Below are 20,375 nucleotides of genomic sequence, written 5' to 3' on the forward strand. Positions count from 1 at the left end.
AATTTTTGTTTCTGGTATTTGCCGAAGAGTATTTAAAAAAAGCACATTTAATGCAGTTCTAATTTGTAAATCTTAATTAGTTTGCTCTTTGGTAAGAAGCATGAAGGTATCATTGCGCGGCTCTCATCGGATGTTTGCACGTGGAGTTTGTATTATAGATTAGGGACGATGTAAACGCGACCGGGGTGAAAACTATTAAGTTACTATTGGATTTTTGTAACCGCATTAAATAATATACCATGGTTTCGTCGGAAATTGATGTTAGCCACTAATCATAATTTCACAGTAGAATTAGTAGTAGTTTTATAACTGAGCTACTTCTTAAAAGCGTTGCTCCATTATATTAATTTATTGGATCATGTGTAACGTGAAGTAAGTTTTTAAGGTTAAAAATATTCTAAAGATATTTGCGCATATGTGGAATATACTTGTGACTTTAGTGGGAAGAACATTTTTTGTAAAATTAATAGTATAAATGAACTAGTTATACCATCTATTTAGTCCCACTAATTAGTGAAACAACAGATCGAATTAAGAAACATTTCACTTCGGTTGTGAAGTAGAAGACAAAATTTTTTTAAACTAGAAAGCTGAAAAAAGTGTATTCTGGGTTTGTGTTGAGTGCATACAGATTACTGGAGGTAACCTGACATTTTCTTTCTTAGATGTGAATTGTCTTGTCTTGTCTTTCAATCTTTGCTGTTATGTCAGTTTATTGCGTATATTGCCAAAGTACTTCTGCATACAACAGATTGAAGTATTGTTTTTCTTAATAGTTATTGTGGAGTAAATTGGGTAATAGCAATAGCAGATTCGGTGATTAAGCTGAAAAGTGACTTGTTTTAATTGACACAAAACACAGAAAGTCACTGGAGGAGTAAAAGTATGACACTTGATGTAAGGAAATTGATTGTCTGTGTGCCCATTGCTGAGATTAGATCAGAAAGAGGATGATAGTTCTCACCACCTCATGCTTGCTTCAGCAAAGGTCTAGTAGATTTGTTCCTTAGGCACTCTCTCTCTTTCATTTTATGCTTTGCGATACAGTATTTCAGGAATGAAATATCCAAACTACTAATTGAAAATGCATACAAAAAATTAAGTACACCATGCTTCAAAACAAGATTGTAATTAGCTTGACAGCCCTTAATAAAGATTGTGTACAGGTATAAACTATTCCAGTGCTGAAACTAGGCTGAAAAAGCCAAATATGTTATAGCAACCAGCTATACTTAATTTAGAAATTCCTGGATTTCAGCAAGACATTAAATTAACCCCAAATGTAGATTGTCAATCAGCATGCACATTTGACAAAAATTATTGTATTGCTGGAGCAGTCATAGAGTATGTTCAAAGAATATGATTTATATGGTGACAGCTGGGATTAGGCTGTAAGATCACAAACAAAAGGCATCCTAGCAGTGACCTGCATGGCTTAAGAGTGGAAACTGTAAGTTCACTTACTTTCACCACTCATAGGGGAGGCAGCCGTATAAAAGAAACAAAATACGTGTATGTATTTTAAAGAGAAGTGATGTTCATATTTTGTATAGTATTACTGCTATGATTTGCGAAGTACTAGACTTCTACCAAATTATCGACCCCTGCAGTATGTGTGAGAAGTCAGCTATTGTGGTGCTTGTTTAACAAAGTAGGTTTTACATTAATTTATAAGATTAACTTCTTGTCTTTAGCTGATCTTTAAACTAGCTTGCCTAACTAGTTCTGAGAAGTATTGTACCCAGTCTTGGGTCTCTCTCTCTCTCTCTCTCTCTCTCTCTCTCTCTCTAGCACAGTTAATGACAAACATGTTTCAGGTTGAAGAGAAGAACCCTAATGTGTCTAACTTGGATGATGGTCAGCTGAAAGCTCTGTTGGATGAAGCAATTACATACAAGTGTCCAAAAGATCGTGAAGGAAAAAGTGATTTGTTCAGGGTGAGTGTGGGTGCTGTATTTTACGGATTACTCTTTGTCAAGAATAAGTCAAAATTGTACCATTTATTTGATGTAATGAGACACTAACATAGGCCCACAATAGGGTAATAGTGACATGGTTTTTATCTGTTAAGGTGAGTAACAGATGGAGTAGTTTCAGCCTGCAGTGTTTTTTTTTTTGTGTTAATTGTATGTTGATTCCATGTGATGTCTTAGTTTTGTTTCCAGGTATAAACTTTACAAATTTGTGTAAGAAAATCCAGCTTGCACATCCCAAAGCTATCCTTAATTTTACGGATGTTGTGGTTCGTTTATGTGCATCAATTTGTGATAACCCTTTTTTTTTTACATTGTTTCTTCTGAATTGTATCTTTTTCAAAATCATTTGGTTTATAAGTTAATGTCAGTGGTAGTTGGAAGGAGTGTCATTAAAGGGATCGTACTAACACGACCTTTGATGAACTTCCACTCGTTTTAAGTGGCAGTGTGTTGGTTCATGTATCTAACATTATTAAGTGTGTTGGAAATTCTCCACCCCGCACTCCATCTCTCATCCCTCCACATAATTGCATTTCTATTCACCTTGGATATTGCCAGTACAGATTGTCTGAAGATAGGCATCTTGCTTTTGTATTTCATGGTTTTGATGATTGCTTCCACTTTCAACTAGATCTAAATTTATCACGCTGTACGGAAAAGGAACTGTGGCATACTCTGTACAAATTTTCTATCCAAACATATTTTAATGAATTCATTCACCTCTTGTGGGTTCAAAAGCACTTATTATTTTTCATAATACATGTAAAAACATTTACATCGTGAAAACAGCATTCCTGTTAGAGCTTCTTAGATGGAGTAGTTCCATGTCTCCTAGCTTTCAGCATTGGAAATTTAACTGATAAAACACTGTGTAATTGGATAGAGATCTTTATTCATGCTAAGTTTGGTGATAACATTAAATTATATTTTTAGTTGCCCAGTTTGATTAACAGACATTTTTAGCACTTGTTCATACTCTGCAGCAAAATGATTCATCACTGGAGGTGAAACCAAGTAACCTTTTGTCCAGGATGACTCGTTAATTTGTGTAATTCAGAGCCCATAAAATACTTGTAGTCCACACCTCCAAGCATTTTGCAAGAAATATAAATTTTGATTTGGTCATAAATAGTGTCCCAAACTTCTAAGGTCAAAACTAGAAATCATAGAGAATCACAATACAATACCTAGAGATTAGGAAGTAGTGGTTAGAAACAAACTTTATTGACCTACACGACTTTTTGAGAGTTTCTGCACAGATTCTATTATTTCCTCTGATGTTGTAAGTGTAGGACAGTATCTCTTTTGGCAATTAAACACTGAGGTGTGTTGTTCAGATACTAACAGATATTAACATTTGTATGGCATCATGCAGTCATTATGAAAAACCACCACTGTTGTAGCAGATCTCAAAGTAGTGTGTGTGCAATTTAAATGGAAAGGCAGCAAATAAGCCATCAGTATGATTCCAGTCCATGAGGGTGACCATTTCTGATGATCTGTGATGAAAATGGCACACCGATTTTCATCAGTTTGGGTATGTGTTCTGCTCGAGTTGAAAAAAAAAACTTAACAGCTGAGAGGCTTTGTTGATGGTTGATACAAATTGTAGGGAATGTGGCACTGTGCTGTTTAAACTGTTTACAGAACTCTTGGTTAAAAATAATTTCACTACATTGCTCACACACATTGTTAAAAGTAGGTTATCTAATTGCTGCTGGAAATGTTAATTTTGCATGAAGGATGATGGTTGTTCATTGATTAATATTTTTCTATGTGATCAAACACCATCTCCTGAAATTCAACTAAGTCTACAATAGGTTGTCAGATTCTTATGAACCTTGTATGGTTTGAACAACTCACTTTCTTGTCAGGTTCTTTATATTAGGGTCATGGTTTACACGAAACGTTTTCTGTAAATTTGTTGGACTTCCAGTCACTTAATATTGTTGCATCTTTATATGTCTTCAAATTTTTGTAGTGAATAATGCTCGATCTGAGAGAATTTCTCACAAAATGTAAAGAATAGTAAACTCCACGTCTGCATATATTCTTCGAAAGCCACCTAGAAGATGGTATTGGAGGGTACGACAGACACTATGAACTTTCCCTTCCATGATCCATTTGCAGTGGTTCATGGTAAGACTGATCATTGGTAAATCCTCCTACGAAGTTAAAATTTTTCTGCAGTCGTCTACCAGCACCACGCTGACGTGTGTGTTGGAAGTAATAGCTTACTTCACTTTTCCTGGATGTTGTTGTTGTCGTCATCATCTTCAGGACTGGTTTTACACAGTTCTCCATACTACTCTATCCTATACAAGAATTTCTATCTCTGAACGGCCTCTAGAACTGACATCCTATGGAATTGGGTTGCTGTGGTCATCCCTTGGTCTTCCTCCATCATTTTTACCCATCACACTTTACTCTGGTACTAAATTGGCGATTCATTGCTGCCTCAGAAAATGTTCTATCAACAAATCCCTTACTTTAGTCAAATTGTGCCACATATTTCTTTTCTTCAGTTCTATTCTGTACTGCCTCATTAGTTACGCAATGTACCCATCGAATCTTCTGCATTATTCTGTGGCACCACATTTCAAAAGCTTCAATTCTCTCCTTGTCTGAACAACTTAATCACCCAAGTTTCTCTTCCCGACAAAGCTACATCCGAGACACATACCTCAAGACAAGGCTTCCTATCACACTAATTTGTATCTGGTAACAAATTTCTCTTCTTCAGAAACGCTTTTCTTGCCTTGCCAGTCTACATTTTATATCATCATTACTTTGGCCATCGTCAGTTACTTGGTACACAAGTAGGTTGTGCTTTCAGGGTGTCATTTGCTAATTGAATTATCCAGTGTCGCCCAATTTAATCATACAGCATTCCATTACCTTTATTTTGCTTTTGATGTTGATCTTATATCCTCCTTTCATGGAATGTACAGTCTTTGAACAAGTTTTGTCAACCACTTCACTTGTGGACTGGTTATGTTCACTTAAGATTCTCTCAGTGAATCTCAGCCTGGCATCAGATTTTATGTAGTCCTTTCAATTTAGCTTGCTCTGGATGGTTAGATCTAAGTTCTTCATTGTAGTTACTGCTCCCAGTGATTTTTAACCAAAAGTGTAAGTGAGAAGACAATTGCTCATTTTTCAAGATATTGCTGGACAAGCAATTGTTAAGAAACATGTTCACATACACGTGCTTAATTCATTATAAGCACCATGCTGCTGGAAATGCCCCTTTCCTGTCGTTTTTCCCTTATCTCAGAGTACTCTGTTTAGTGCCCTCTATTTATTGTAGAAGGTGAAAGTTAGTAGAATATTAAATACAAAGAATAAAAATATGCAGATTAGTTTTTCCACAACTAATCATTCCATGGTTTTGTAAGGGCGGGGGGGGGGGGGGGGGGGAGAGGGAAATGAGATTTGGTTAAGTTACTCAAATGCTATAGCGCATGTATTTCAGTGTGTGTCTACTGATGTTATCTATAATTTAATGTCTTCTGTACTTCATTTTTGTTTCTATTACCTGGTGTTTGTGAATAAATTTTGTAGTCTTAGATATTCTTACTTACTTTACAGGAACGTGCATCCCATGAATGAAAATGTTACTTGCCCATGAAAAATGAAAGAGTAGATGCACATTGTCACAGTTTTCAATATTTCAGCTATCTAATTTCGTTCACATTCATATCATCATTAGATGGAAATACTATTGATGGGATTATCTAATTTTGTAATTACTGAAGTGTTCTATTGTGCCTTTAGTTCTTAGTGCACAAAATTTAATTAAACATGTATTTGTGGTTGCTTCAGTGCTCTTCACTAAATTTGGAGAACTCAGATAAGTTCCCTTAGTTAAAGTTTCTTATCTGCCAAACTCTCCTACTGTACAGTGACCTTAGATTGTGATCTTGTTATAATAAATGATATGTGTCTTTGCCAGAGTCTTATGTTGTAATATTGCAAAATTGTGGACATGAAGAGTGGAATTGGTGACCTACTGACCTTGCTGCACACTCAAAGTGTTAAGCAGTAGAGAGAGACAGAACTAGGGAAACACAAGTTTAGTTTAAAACAGATTTTTCTTCATAGACCATGGGTGCCCATGTAACTGATAGCTTGCACATGCTCTCTCTCTCTCTCTCTCTCTCTCTCTCTCTCTCTCTCTCTCTCTCTGGGACATTTTACTATAGGATTACAAAGATAATCAGCTTCATTCCATTAACATAAAACAAAAACAAATTGTTTGATAGAATGTGCTTTCGAAATTCAGTCCCTAAATTGCTCATTTAATGCCTGTATTTCATTAGATACAAGGGAGAGGGATGAGAGCAAGATTACTCATGTCTTAAAACATCAGACTAAGACTTTGATCTCATCAAACAATAACTGTTCCCTGCAGGGAAAAGCCACACCACGGATATGGATTACATGAACAAGACCAGGAAGATCGTTGAAAATTTTACTAGCTTTTGGAGCTACTAGCTACTAAGGAGAACTCAAAACATCTGAATAATTAAATGTACTGAATTAACCTTGGGCTATAGAGCAGTGTTATGTTTATACATCTCAGTCTTGGGAATTCGGTGCCATGCTCGAACAGTGATAGTATTTCTTCATAGAATTAATGGTGATGAGACGAATAAATTGCAGCCGACTCGCATTTATTCAAGAATGTTTAAGAAACTTCCTTGTAGTTCACTGTGAGGTTTAAAGCTAAGAGGTGGCTAATAGAAAATATGACCTTGTGAATGCAAGAGGTGCTTATTTGTTGCATGTTTCTTGTGGCTGCATTTCATGTGGTCTAACCTGTTGAAAAACCTTTCTTTGACCTCATCTCCTGTTAAGTTTTGTGAAGTTGTTCACTTAACTGTTAGATTAATCTAATGTCTTGAAAGTGTTTCCATTCTCATTCTGTTTAGAGAGGCGAGATGATTGGATGATTGCTTGCTCCCCTTTTCAATCATCCTTTCTTTGAAATGTGAAATTTCTGAGTTACAGTTTGTTAAAGGTAGATAACAGGGTGGTCTTAATTTGTTGTAGAGAGGTTGATATTTTAAATGGTTTGGTAAGGACGGTATCTTTAGCTTTTCGTCCACACAGTGCAAGCTTGATTTTTCTGTCTGTGTGTGTGTGTGTGTGTGTGTGTGTGTGTGTGTGTGTGTGTGTGTGTGTGAAACTTAAGTACTGCTTCTGAATATTTCATTTACTTACACACAATTTTAATGTTGACTACAGGAGCTTCTACAGGAAGTAGAGGCAGACGAGAGTGACTCTCGCCGCAGTGGCTGTACCAGTGTTACTTCCGGAACTGCCAGTGTTGCCAGTTCACGTTGCTACAGTGGAAATCGCCGGAGAGGTATTCCCTCACGTCGAGATGTCACTGCTGTTTCTGAGCGTCAGACAAGAGGCGGCTCCCTGCAGAACCTAGTCCACGCTGCCAGTTCAGAGTTCGACACGACGGGCTTCGGTGGGCACGGACCTGCAGGGCGGAGGCGGGGCGCCCGCCAGAAGGAGCAGAGGGCTACCAGTGTGAGTGCACGTCAGCGTGAGGGGGGTTCGCTCCCCAGCAATGTGAACGTTGGTGGTGACTGTCTCCTTGAGGACAGCCGAAGGCGGCGGAGAGATCCTGCATCTGCACCAGTTGAAGACTTGGCGGCAGCGGCCACCGCCCCTGCCAGGTGCGGGGGCGGGCCGGGTGCCATCGCTAGCCTGCCTGTCTGCCACTCCTCGAGTGATACTGACAGTACTGCTGTCGGTGATAGTGTGTGTGGTGCTTCGGATGGTGGACGCCCTATTCCTACTTCAACAATCTCAGACCGACGAGATATTGGGGTGGCTGGTGGTTCGGACTGTGAAATCGGCACAGAGCTGGAGGTTGTGCAAAGATCAGAGACGGCGCCTCGTGTGCCAAATTTTACCAGCCACGCCACATTGGAAGTTGGGGGGAAAAGTATATCGAATCGTGACTCTGAAGTTGACACCACCGTTACGCTTCCACTGGGACTGTTACAGGTCTGCATTGATGCTTTCCTAGTTTTTACTTAGCACTTTTTCTGGTTATTTTCATTTAGAATACACGTAAATGGCTTTGTCAGACTACTACTTAGATAGCATTTGTAACACACAAATAATGTATATTTTGTTGTTACCCAATTAATTAGAAATGAAACATTGATTATGCTAAATCCAGACACACACACACACACACACACACACACACACACACACACACACACACACACAGAGAGAGAGAGAGAGAGAGAGAGAGAGAGAGAGAGAGAGAGAGAGATAGATATGCAGTGGTCAGTAGGTACTCTCAGGAATCATAACCCATGTAATGTGTGCATACGAAAAGAAGGTTCTCCCCATACTTCGTTCTGATGTTATGTGCTGCCCACCTCTCCTACCTTTTGCAAATGTTTCAGAAAGTAAGAAAGGTTACTGTCATTCTTTCTGAGTCTGTTCACTGTACTGGGAGCAAGCCTACAAAAGACAAGAGCAAGCAAGAGTCTCTCTCTCTCTCTCTCTCTCTCTCTCTCTCTCTCTCTCTCTCTCTCTGTGTGTGTGTGTGTGTGTGTGTGTGTGTGTGTGTGTGTGTGTGTGTGTGTGTAATCAGTAAATCTCTCTCTCTTGTTCTCTGCAAAGATACACAAGCTCTCCTTTTCAGAACATAAGATGGCACTGCTCTGTATGCATAAATGAGATTATTGTTTAACCAAAGCTTTCGTCTTCTCTGTAGCCATTGTGTTTTTAGAAAGGCTACACAATTTGTCTTAAGAAATGTTATTAACAGTACGACATATTAGATGCCTGTTGTTAACTAAGACAGTGCATCTAAGTTGAAGTGTTGATTTGTAATCAAAATAACCTCTGATGGCAAAAAAGAAATAATGTCAAGAAGTGTGTGTTGGAAGACATACCCTGTTGAATAGGAGTGTTATGATTACCTACAATATCGTGGTATGTGGGGGGGGGGGGGGGGGGGGGAGATTGGTATGATTTGCCACTTTTCATTGTGAAAAGAGAGCTCGAGGTCCAACAAACTCCTCCTGCATGATTTAGCATTGAAGACTGATTCCGGTAATTCGCATAAATCTATGTGGATACAAGTAGGAGCTGGAGCTGGAAAATCACTTTTTTGTCTCGCTAGATGAAATGGTTTGTTTACTGAGGTGTCGTGCATCATTGCTGGCTGGGTGCAGCTGAGTACATGTGCTGCTTCCCTACTCTCTTGTTACTACTACTTCTCTCCTTCCTACAACTCACCTCAACTTGCAGTCAGTGCTGCCACCACTTCTTGCCACTAGGCCCAGCCAGCTGCTGACAAGAGGCAGCAATCATGTGGAGAGGTTTGTTTGGATCTGAATTTCAGAGACTTAGACACAGTGACCAGAGACGGCAGTCATGTGCACATGAGTTGTCTAAGTGATTGTGTGAGGGTGTGTGTACTCTCCTTTCCTGACAAAAACTCAGACTGAAAATTTAGTTGAGAGAGTGTAATTGTGTTTTGTGCATATCTGTGTGTGGCTTAGCAATCATCTTTACAGCGAGTTGCTACCTGTCCTAGTTATTGATTCTCAGAGTATTTGAGCAAGTAACCTGTTGCATGGATTGATCACTGTGGTCTCATTTCATCAACATGCTGTCTGTGGCTCGTGAATAGCTGGCCACACGAGTCAATTTCCACGACTGTCGGAAACCGCAGGCCTTATATGTGGGTATCTGTAACGTGTTGGGCCTAACGATCTGAAGCTATTTGGTTCCCACTAATGTGCAGGCCCTGCCCATTGGATCTAGTCTCACCGATATGCCTGCAAGCCGGGTCTGTGTGTGGCGTAATGCAGGGGATTTTCATGGTTTATCCATGGGCCCAGGACTAGTGATCCTGAGCAGGCCAGAGGCCATAGGTGATGGATTTCAGGAATTGGGACTTTCTCACTGCAAGTACATTCTACAGTGTGGCATTTTATAGACATTTTATTTTTTATAGTATATTCTGGCTCTTCAGAAGTAGGTTATATGTTAGAAAGTACGGACGATGTGAAGAAGAAAATTGTGGTAGTAACTGACGCTTCGTACACTATGTACTCGTATATTTCTCGAATGAAAAACCACAATACTTGTAAAATAATGGTTATGACACATGGGTAATAACCAACAATAACAAACATAGAAGCAATGTTTTATAGGCGGTCACCTGCAGTGTTCGTTTACACAAATCTTCCCCGCCTTATACACTCTTCTCAAGAGGCCTACCTTTTTATGAGGTTATCTCTGAAATCAGTGAAGATATTTTAAATCTGTCTTGCGACATTTTTTATCACAAATTTGTGTTGTTTTATTGAAGTAACATTACTGTTATTAATGAAAAACATATACAATTTGTCTTGCTTCCTCCATCTAAGATGTTGATCTTAGTACTTAAGATTTTTGCTCCAGTCAAGAAACATTTCCTGCTTCCAAGTTGTTTATAGATATTTCCTCGTTTGCTCTATAGTTTCTTGTACCATAGCTGCATAGACAGATTGTTAACTTAAATCTTCACTTATCCTTGATATCAGAATTTGCCAGAAAAAAATGCTGAAACTTGTCTGGAAATGGAATTTCACTTGGGGGAAACTTTTGGCAACCCTGATCCAGTTCTTTTGTTTTAGCAGCACACACTGACTCTTCATCTATAGTTGAAAGAGTAGCTGTTGGTTCCTGTAGATTTCCCAGCACACTTCTCTTTAGTTATTTTCTTCATAAAGGTTGTTTCAATTTTCAGAGCTAGAGTTGTTGTCGTCTGAGGTCTGCTGTTTCATCTTCAAAATTGTGTTGTGTGCTACATAAGAACTTTATGCTACACACGAACTTAAAAGAGAGAGGCTCTTCACGGTAGTGCCCCTTGCTACTTTCCTTCAGATTGAAGTAGAGGGCATGCTTTCATAGTGTCAAATACAAAATTCAACATTTCACACTGTGTTGTGAGATTGTGCTAAATCAGTATGTTGTGATCTGTAACAAATGCTTTGCAGTTAAGAGAAAGTCATTGGCCTGAGTAGTAGGATTAGCAATGTGGCACTATCACTGGCAATATTTACAAGTCCCTGACCTCAGATTGGTACTAGTGTGTCCCGTCTACACATAATGTGCATTAGGTGTCACACATTCTTTCATCAGCCTGACTTGGCATTATTTTCAGTAGTTCAGGAGCCTTATCCAGAAGAGAAAAATGAACAGTTTTACAGTAGAATAATAATTTAGACCCTCTATAGAGATGTGAAATACAGACATTTAACAGAAAGGAGATACCAGTAATGCAGCCCACTGAAATTGGTTTGTTCAAATGGTTGTATGTACATTGCTTTACATTTTGACTTCCTGTGGGTGACCGTATTGAAATTTCTTGACATTGCAATGGGTGTCACTCTTGCATCTTCTGGCAGTATTCGCCACAAGTTGAGAGTGACACACACACAATGTCATGGTATTTCAGTACACACACACACACACACACACACACACACACACACACACACACACCTGGATGGAAGTCCATAATAACAAGAAAGCCTGGTTAGAAATGAATGCGTTCCGTACAACATGGGAGTCAGTCAGCAGCTTTCACATTTATCCTTTTGGAAATGTGGTGACTTGGAAATTGCATGAAATTGCCTTTCAACAGCTCTAGAAGGAAACAGTCCACGTAGGAAAAAATATCTAAAAACAAAGATGATGTAACTTACCAAATGAAAGCGTTGGTATGTTGATAGAGAAACAAACACACACACAAAATTCGGGCTTCCGTAACCTAAGGTTGCTTCATCAGGAAAGAGGGAAAGACGAAAGGATGTGGGTTTTAAGGGAGAGGGTAAGGAGTCATTCCAATCCCGAGAGCGGAAAGACTTACCTTAGGGGGAGAAAAGGACAGGTACACACACACACAGGAGTGTATACCCTCTCCCTTAAAACCCACATCCTTTGGTCTTTCCCTCTTTCCTGATGAAGCAACCTTAGGTTGCGAAAGCTCGAATTTTGTGTGTGTGTGTTTGTTTGTCTATCAACATACTAACGCTTTCGTTTGGTAAGTTACATTATCTTTGTATAATCCCCAATCCCCGCCCCCCCCCCCCCAGCCCTTTCCCCCATTCAAAGTAATGCACTACGTCGTACAAGGGTTACATATGTTGAATGCTGGTGACAGGTACTTTCACATTTTAACGATATGCAGTAGTGTGTACTCCTTATAATTCTTGTGCAGATTTTTCGTGTGTTACAAAAGAAAGCAAACGTGTCGTGCCACAGGGAGCAGCTGTGCAGGTTGCCGGCTGGTAGGGGCAGCGGTGAACCCTAAGCCAGACTAGCAATGGAAGGTTACTGTGCCTGAGCATGTGCAGAAGTCGCCTGCCGACGTTACTACTAACCTGTCCAGTAGACGTCATCCCAGATTCATATTTGAAAATGTCTCGATTATTCGTGCCTCTTCTCCCCCCCACATTACTCTGAACGATTGGAAGTATACTGTAATTCAAATTGTGTGTGGCATTTGTATGCTCGTGTCGCATTCACATCCTAAATGTATTACCTTACCCTGAGTAACATTGTTGATTAACTGATAGTGAACCTGTACTAAACAGTGAACTGAACGACAAAGCTAGAATCTGTATTTTCTTTCTAGAGAGTCAAGTTCTCATACCGAAATCAGATTGTTAAATTCTATTTTTCATATTTATTTTTTATTTCATGTTTCGTTTGTTTCTTTAGTTTATGGATCTATGCTGAAATTTTAATTTGGGTGCCAGATATCACAGCACAATTTGCCTTTTTTCCATTCAAGAGCAAAATTGTGACAGAATTATTTCTACAGCTGCATGTTGTTCTACCTTTCCAGTTTCACTGGACAACTGCCAGTGGACACAAGTTACACATTGCTTCACATTCATAATTTAAAAAATGTTTAAAATGCAGGCGTATTTTTATATGTACATGAATAAAAAATAAAGCTATAGTTACAGTGGATAAGTAAAGTTGTGTAGTTGGAACCTTCAGCTTTCCTGGAAATAAGGGAAGAGGAGAGGAAATTGTGAGAAGGAAGATATTTAATTTTTAATACACTTGGTGCCCTGCAACTTGCGCAGAATAGGGGAACTTAATTTTTGACAGCTATCATGTTGACATTGGCAGCATAGGATTTATTTTAAATTTATTGTGCTGGCCAGTACTGGCCATCTGTCCATCGTAATTGATACTGTTAAGTAGGGTGTCATATGAACAGTCTTTTAAAATACGTTCTACAAACGACTGTTTGTACATGTGTGTACTGCTTAATACTGATCTGGCTTATTAAATTTAAAGTAATCTTACACAGCTAATGTTGGCATTTACACCTTAAAAATGTAGTTACTAAACAGAAATGTGAGAAAGCAGAGATCAACGTCTGAGAACACTACATGAAATAGAACGCTTGCAGGAAGTGGCATACTTATTTTTCCACACATTGCTTATGCTATTTGAAGGAAATGATTCCATATTTGCAATTGCTTCTCCCCTCCTTTTTCTGTATACTTTTATGAAGCTTGTTAGGAAGGGGGGGGGGCAGTATTTGTCAATTTCTTTTTCTCTGTAATGTCATTTCTTTTCTGTACTGTTTTTTTTTTTTTGCAGCCTTGTACTTCTCACAGTAACGAGATATCATTACAAGCAGTGCACATCAATTTTAAATGAGCATTTAAGGCACCAATATCTCAAAGAATGTGTTTCTTTGATCTGGTAGGTTTGTCAAAGGTGAAAACTGTACATTTTGGGGTAAACAGCCTTGAGAATTCTGTATGATGAGCATTTTTGTGTGTGTGTGTGTGTGTGTGTGTGTGTGTGTGTGTGTGTGTTGGGGGGGGGGTCATGAAGGTCATTTGGATTAAAATAATGTATAATGTATTATGTTCTTAGAGTTAAAGATAAAGTTGGCTTGTTGATTTAAGTGTCAGAAAAGAGCTAGGAGAATAGGTTTTGCAATAAGCAGAATGTAATGGTGGTAGCAAAATTCGGGCTCCATCCTTGTTGCATGTAAAAGTGGAGCCTGCCGGTTGTCTTGCAGCGGGAGAAGGGCAGCGCAAGTGTTCCTGTGGTAAATGGTGTCGACCAGAGCCCTCTCCAGTTGGCGTCGTCCTACAACTCCGTTAAGTGCATCATGGGTTCAGTTGCTCGCAGTGGCAGTGGTGCCCAGGAGGAACGTACAGTCTCCACTACCTCTGCTGCAACGAAAGGTCAGTAGCTTTGTAATTATGAATGTCCAGTGGTGTAGTAGCTTGGACGTGACCTTAATAGTACATTGAGTTGTTTTAAAATGTGAGAAATTGCTGGTTTCTGACTCACTACTTTGTGTAAGTGCAGGAAATGACGCAGTGTTGAAACGATCAGTGGGGGCAGAAGCTGCGAAATCTGGTGTAGCAATACATAACAATTACCCAATGCAGATGCAACATTTAAGTGTCCTATCATTACCACCAAATACCTGGATTGCTACGTCTCTTGGATCAGGTAATATATTTATCACATTTGTAATTAAATTATTAGTTGTTTTGCTACTTCTTTAATGGATATTTGAGTTATTCTGTTGCTTTGACAGGAGGATAAGTCATCTGTGAGTAGTTGGAACTGAATTTTACTCCTACCACTGATGCAAGATTCCCTGTTAATATTCATTTGTTCTTTGTTGTGTGTGGAGATCTTACCTGTATGTGAAGGATTTAGCTTCGATTGATATGACAGTTAATTTGAATTGTCGATACCTTAGCTGCTGCTTCTGAAATTGTTGAGAGTCTAGCATATGATCATTTTTAACGCAGTGTTAACTATTATGATAACAAATGGTATTAAATGAGTAGTCACACTTACTGTGGCAGGTGCAGCATGTGCTGGGTGATGGTAGGTGCTTTCATTATAGCTTGTAATTGTTAATACATTAGACTGTACATTAAAATTGAATGAGCTGTGATATGGTTTTGGAGTATGTTAGTTGAAAAGCTCTCATTGGTTTTTGGCAATTATCTTCATGCTGAGAAACGTGTATGACAACAATCGGAGATTTTTCAACAGAAACCAAATTAATTTCATGAAAGTAGTAACATATGGATAAGAAACCATATGCAGATAATAAAACTGAGACTAGCAGAAAGTATTAATATATTCAGGGTGTTACACTGCAGAAGCTGACTCTTCAAATTTCATACTTTTTTGGTAAAAATGGGCAGCTGAAACCTGACAAATTTCATGTAAAATTTGTTTGTAGTTCAAAATTTAAATCATTTGAGTTAAAGTGGAGTGGGGGGGATTTGTCATTCTTGAAAAATGTTACTTCAAAAGATCCAGGGTGATCTGACACCTAATGACCAATACATTTCCTGGAATAGTTGTTTTGACAGAGCCAGCTTTCAACACTGGGAAGGCAACAGTCTAGGTAAATTTGTGAAATATTCATTTGTAGTGAAAAGGTTGTGGTGTGGTATGGAACTGGGAATTACTGAGGCATATTTTTCCAAAACCAAGATAGACTAACCCACTGCTTCTACATTCGTGTATCATGAGACATTTGTGCAGTGAAGGGTACATGATGGATAAGATTCATATTCCCATGTCCTTTTCCATTTGCAGATGGTACACAGGCAATACACTCTGCAAGCCCTAATTTCAGTTATTTAACTATTTTGATAATTGAGGTGGCTAGAAGAAAAGTGGTGTGACAAAATTGAGTATTTTGAGGTATGTGCACCATATTGTAGTGGATGGACCACTTTGTTGGCAAAAGAGATGTAAGTGTATTCAGTGATTTGAACTGCTTTGTAGCAGTTATTTAAAGAGCAATTCATGTCACTAGATACAAATGTTTTGTAAATTGTTGTACTAAGGTGTTTTGATGCATTAGTCTTTCCCAGATTAGAAGCTGTTCTAGCATTCAAAGCATTAAAATAGATAAATGGAAGGAGGCGAACATATTAAGAACAATGGAAATAATGACCAGAGAGGAAGTGAAAATGATACATACGCCAGGATATTCGGGAAAAACTTGGGAAATTTTCATCCAGCAAAAACCTGGGAACTTTACAGAATTCCGGGAATTTTTCATTGTTTTAGTTTTCATTTAAAAATTCTAATTTTGATTGGTAAGAAGTGAGACTGTAACAAAGAATTTTACCTTAGCCCACTACTGTTGAACAATATTGCAGCAATGAAATGCAAACAAGATAATAAGATCAAAATAAAACTTTAGTTGCCAAGAAAATGTGCCATTGCCATTTACAACAATGAACACACACACACACACACACACACACACACACACACACACACACACACAGCAAAATGTGACAATAGCTTTATGATAGACTATTCAGTATGTTGTAACAACAGACTGCTTTTGATGAGCATGATGTCACAACTGTTTACTTTTCAAACAGGTCACAGGGAAGATGTTGCGATTGCTAGTTTTAGAAGCGTTAATTCCAATGCAAATTTCCTTTTTTGCAAGATCAATTGTTACACGTGAGAATGTCTGATGAATTTTTTAAATCAAGGAGCATTTGACCCGCATAAAAAAAATGTAACACATTGAGGACAAGCCACTTGAAAAATTTTGTGTCCAGAAGACCACCTATTTATGCTATTATTTGAAACTTTTGTGTCTCTCGTATCTTAAAGGGTAACACACGCTAAAAAAGACCAGAAAGCTTGGGTTCCCTTGTAGCTACACCAGTTGTTAATTAAACAATAAACTATTTCTATTTGTGTGTTCACACTACTTAACAGTGATGTTGCTACTAGCTGACTACATCACATGTCCTATGCTCTGAATATCTGCTATCATTGGCTGGCGAGATGATGCGAGATAAGGATAGGTATGATTGGCTGACAAAAACGGATCACAATCTCAGTTTCAATGCTTCAGCAGCTACTGTGCAGTATTTGGTGGAATTCGTATTTACACTTCCATAGTACAAAAATACACAGTGTACATGTTGCTGCACGTGAAAGATCTTTCCAAAAACCCTTTCTTTTTTGCTGGGTTTCATTTCCTAACATGCTGGGATGTTATAAGCCAGCTCCAAGGGAAAGTATGTTGCTAATTAACGTGGAAAAAAATACGTTTACATTGGTCTTTCAGTCAGTCCTTACTGAAGAATAAGTAGAGTGCTTTGGCCGAAAGCTCAGTGTGTAACAAGTCTTCTCAGTGTGCCTGTCTACAACTCTGTACAGTGTGATTATCAATCTATCCTTGTAAAATTTTGTTGATATTCCAACATGGACTTCGTATTGTTTGATATGACTATATTTATTTGCAATGTAATATTACAGAAACTGTTGTCAGTTACAAACTGTCCATGTTTACTTCAAAAATTTTGTTTATGACAGTCTTCTCTAGTATCATTGTCACTTCAAAATAATAATAATAATAATAATAATAATAGAGTAAATATAAAATTGCCTTTCACAGGATGTCATTTAAAGGAAATCCGTGTCAGATAACCATAAATTCCAAATTATGTTCACTGTCGTAGAAATTTAATAGTTATAAGATTAGAACATGCCTGGTATGTCATTTTTGCAGTATCCAATCAAATGATAACTCTTAAAGTGAACCATTGGTGCATTTTTGGACAAAATTTTGAATCATCATCATCCTGTCTTGAAAACTATCTTAACCTGATTCTATCAGCCAGTGTTACAAATTGGTCTGTTAATAGCAATTAGCTGATAATGTGTGTGGTCTTACAGTATGAAATGTCTTCACCAAACAGTATTGTACACTAGGGACAAACAGTATGGTCTTGTATTCAGGAGGCTGGAAGCTCCTGATTAAAGTTCCCCCATGGTTTTCATGAATTACTTCAGGCAAACACTGGAATGGTACCTACTGTAGGGCTATAGCCAACTACCTGTCACGTTCTTAACGAACTAAATCTTATGTATGTAAATGTGTATGTATGACTTATGTATTTTCATTCTTAAACTGTAATACCATGAAGTGTCCAGTATTTTTGTAAAAGTGATCTGCAGATTACTACTACTACTACTACTACTACTACTACTACTACTGAGTTACTATACTTGCTATACTGATTCCTTTTTTAAATTCACTAAAAAACAATTTATTTAGGAATCGTCAACTTCAATTCTTCTTCCTTGAGAATAAACATGTTAATGCAGGTAAGGCATGTATGAATTTGTAGATACGATTTCTAACCATACTCTTTCCCAGCATTATAACTTTTTTCTTACATTCACAGAATTTTTGTAATTTGCAGTGTAAGATAGGCAACTGAATTGAAATCACTCATCTGACACTGCTAAACACTCCACTTACAAGTAATGTTTGTTTAGTGCAATGTTAATTTGTTTTTCATTTTACTAATTAAAAAACTGAGTTTGTGCTAGATGTTCTACAGTCATACATTCATTTATTGCAGCTTTTCTTTATTCACAACAAACATTGTGTCTTCTAGTGGCGTGTGTTCTTGCCTGTTGGTAGCAGTTTCTCAGGAAAAGAATATGCTGAGAGTCAGTCTACTGTGGCATCTCGAGATACTGGGTGTCTCTCTTAACTTTGTTCCTCTGCTCCCCTTTTTCAACCAATTACTATGGGAATTTACAAGTAACTGCAAATGTAGCCAATTTTGACCTTCCACTTTCTAGCTTTAACGAATAATATTGATCTTAAAAAATTGTTTTTGTCTGGAAGAATGTGTGATTTGAAAGCCATTGTTAGAGTTCTAAAATTTCAGAGTTTGTTTAGTGATGCCTATCTGCCATATTGACCTAAATTTTACTGCTTAATTGTGTGTTTTCATACTGTCCTGAACACAGAATAATGCAACAGGGACAGAGCATAATAACCTTCAACAATACTTGCAGTACATGCATAATTCACATAACACAAGAATGTGTGGTGAACAAATATCTCGAATAACTGCAGCTACCTCTTGATCGACAATGGTGGTGTGACAATCCAAACAACAGTTTCACAACCTTCTAATGTAAAATATTTGTGTGAATGACATCAGAGGAACTCAGAGTTAAGAAGATGTAACATATGTCCTTAAGATTCAAGAGTAGAATGTAGTGATCATATCTGAGGGCAACTTGACAAGTGAAAAGCCCCCAACCCCACTCTGTAGTTAGCAACATTTGACTCGACAATGTCTTGCGTTAACCTCACTGTAATTCTAGGACTTTTGCTGTGTTGGTTAGTGAATGATTCAGTTCAAATAAAATTTCAGAGCATTTTATCACCACATTCTTTGTATGCACCTAAGAAAAAATGAGATAAGCAATTTGGTTTTTGTAATGTGACGGGGTCTGCAACTACAGTATTCTGCAAGAATTACAGAGGGTAAATTACGTAAGAAGTGGATATGTATTTGCAGCTAAGTTTTTGTTCAAGCTATTTACTTAAAAAAAATGTAAAAGGACAGCAAGAAAGTTGAGGTAGTGATTTGTCAAGATTCAACATATGTTGAACATCAGCCATGGCTCAGAATTTGCAGTCAACTATAAAGCTATTAAAATACTGCAAAATTTTTGCCTGTTAAGTACATCAGTTGATAAGACACACACTCAGGAATGTTTGGACATTCAAAAACCAGATTTCGGTCATTTTGAAGTGGAAGAAGACTTTGGACCACATAGTAATAAAGGAGGAGATGTTAGTCGGTCCCTATTAACCAGATTAAGCTGTGGAAACATTCCTTTGTGGCTACAGTAAAGGGGTTCAAGCCAAACTGCTTCAGGAAAGTTTGATACCACTGTTGACACGGTATTCCTGAATGTCAGGAAGTGAATACACAGTTACTGTGATATCTGAAACACAAAATGAAGATGAAAGAGAGAGAACCTTTCAAAAGGCACAAGTTTCCAGGAAGCTCCTCTCAGGCAAGTGCTAAAACAATTAAGTGCATTTAAAGTTGTGGTTTTGAACTGTTGGGCTTCTGGGATCCTGAGCTAGCTCAGAGATTTTCACCTTTGTGGGCTGGTAAAAGGGAGTGAGTGAGTGAATCAGTTTTTGTTGGATGACTGGGTTGTGGAGACAGGACAAGAACAGGTGTGCACAATGCCACAAAGTTTCTTCCAGCACAGTTTTAGGAAGCTTGTTATTTGCGATGATACGGTCTCAGTAGAAAGTTTGAAGTGCTGTACTACATTCATTGGCCACAGTGTGTTGATCTGCAATGAAACTATCGTTCTATGACCCTTTCCACTGCTGAAATCTGTCAGAGCATTCCACGTAATTGAAATATTACATTACTTATTGGTAGCTTTAAGCACAACTATAAGTAACAACCATCTAAAATATGGTCCTGAAAATAAAGGAACTTGTACTCAACAGAGTTGTTGATTACTACTGCTTGTGAT

The 20,375-nt window shown here is 38.1% G+C and overlaps 1 protein-coding gene across 4 annotated transcripts in view; it reads left to right on the top strand.

Moving 5' to 3' along the window:
* Positions 1–20,375, top strand: part of LOC126418526 (mucin-19-like) — a 542,230-nt gene that overhangs the window by 472,908 nt on the left and 48,947 nt on the right. For 3 of the 4 annotated variants that reach the window (XM_050085327.1, XM_050085329.1, XM_050085330.1), the window contains 4 exons: positions 1,818–1,937; positions 7,227–8,003; positions 14,044–14,236; positions 14,364–14,510. In XM_050085327.1, the coding sequence (XP_049941284.1) occupies positions 1,818–1,937; positions 7,227–8,003; positions 14,044–14,236; positions 14,364–14,510 (1,237 nt within the window). The remainder of the gene's footprint in view (positions 1–1,817; positions 1,938–7,226; positions 8,004–14,043; positions 14,237–14,363; positions 14,511–20,375) is intronic. The other variant, XM_050085328.1, reaches the window with a different exon arrangement.

The sequence above is a fragment of the Schistocerca serialis genome, chromosome 9 (assembly GCF_023864345.2).
Source record: "Schistocerca serialis cubense isolate TAMUIC-IGC-003099 chromosome 9, iqSchSeri2.2, whole genome shotgun sequence".
Classification (NCBI taxonomy): domain Eukaryota; kingdom Metazoa; phylum Arthropoda; class Insecta; order Orthoptera; family Acrididae; genus Schistocerca; species Schistocerca serialis.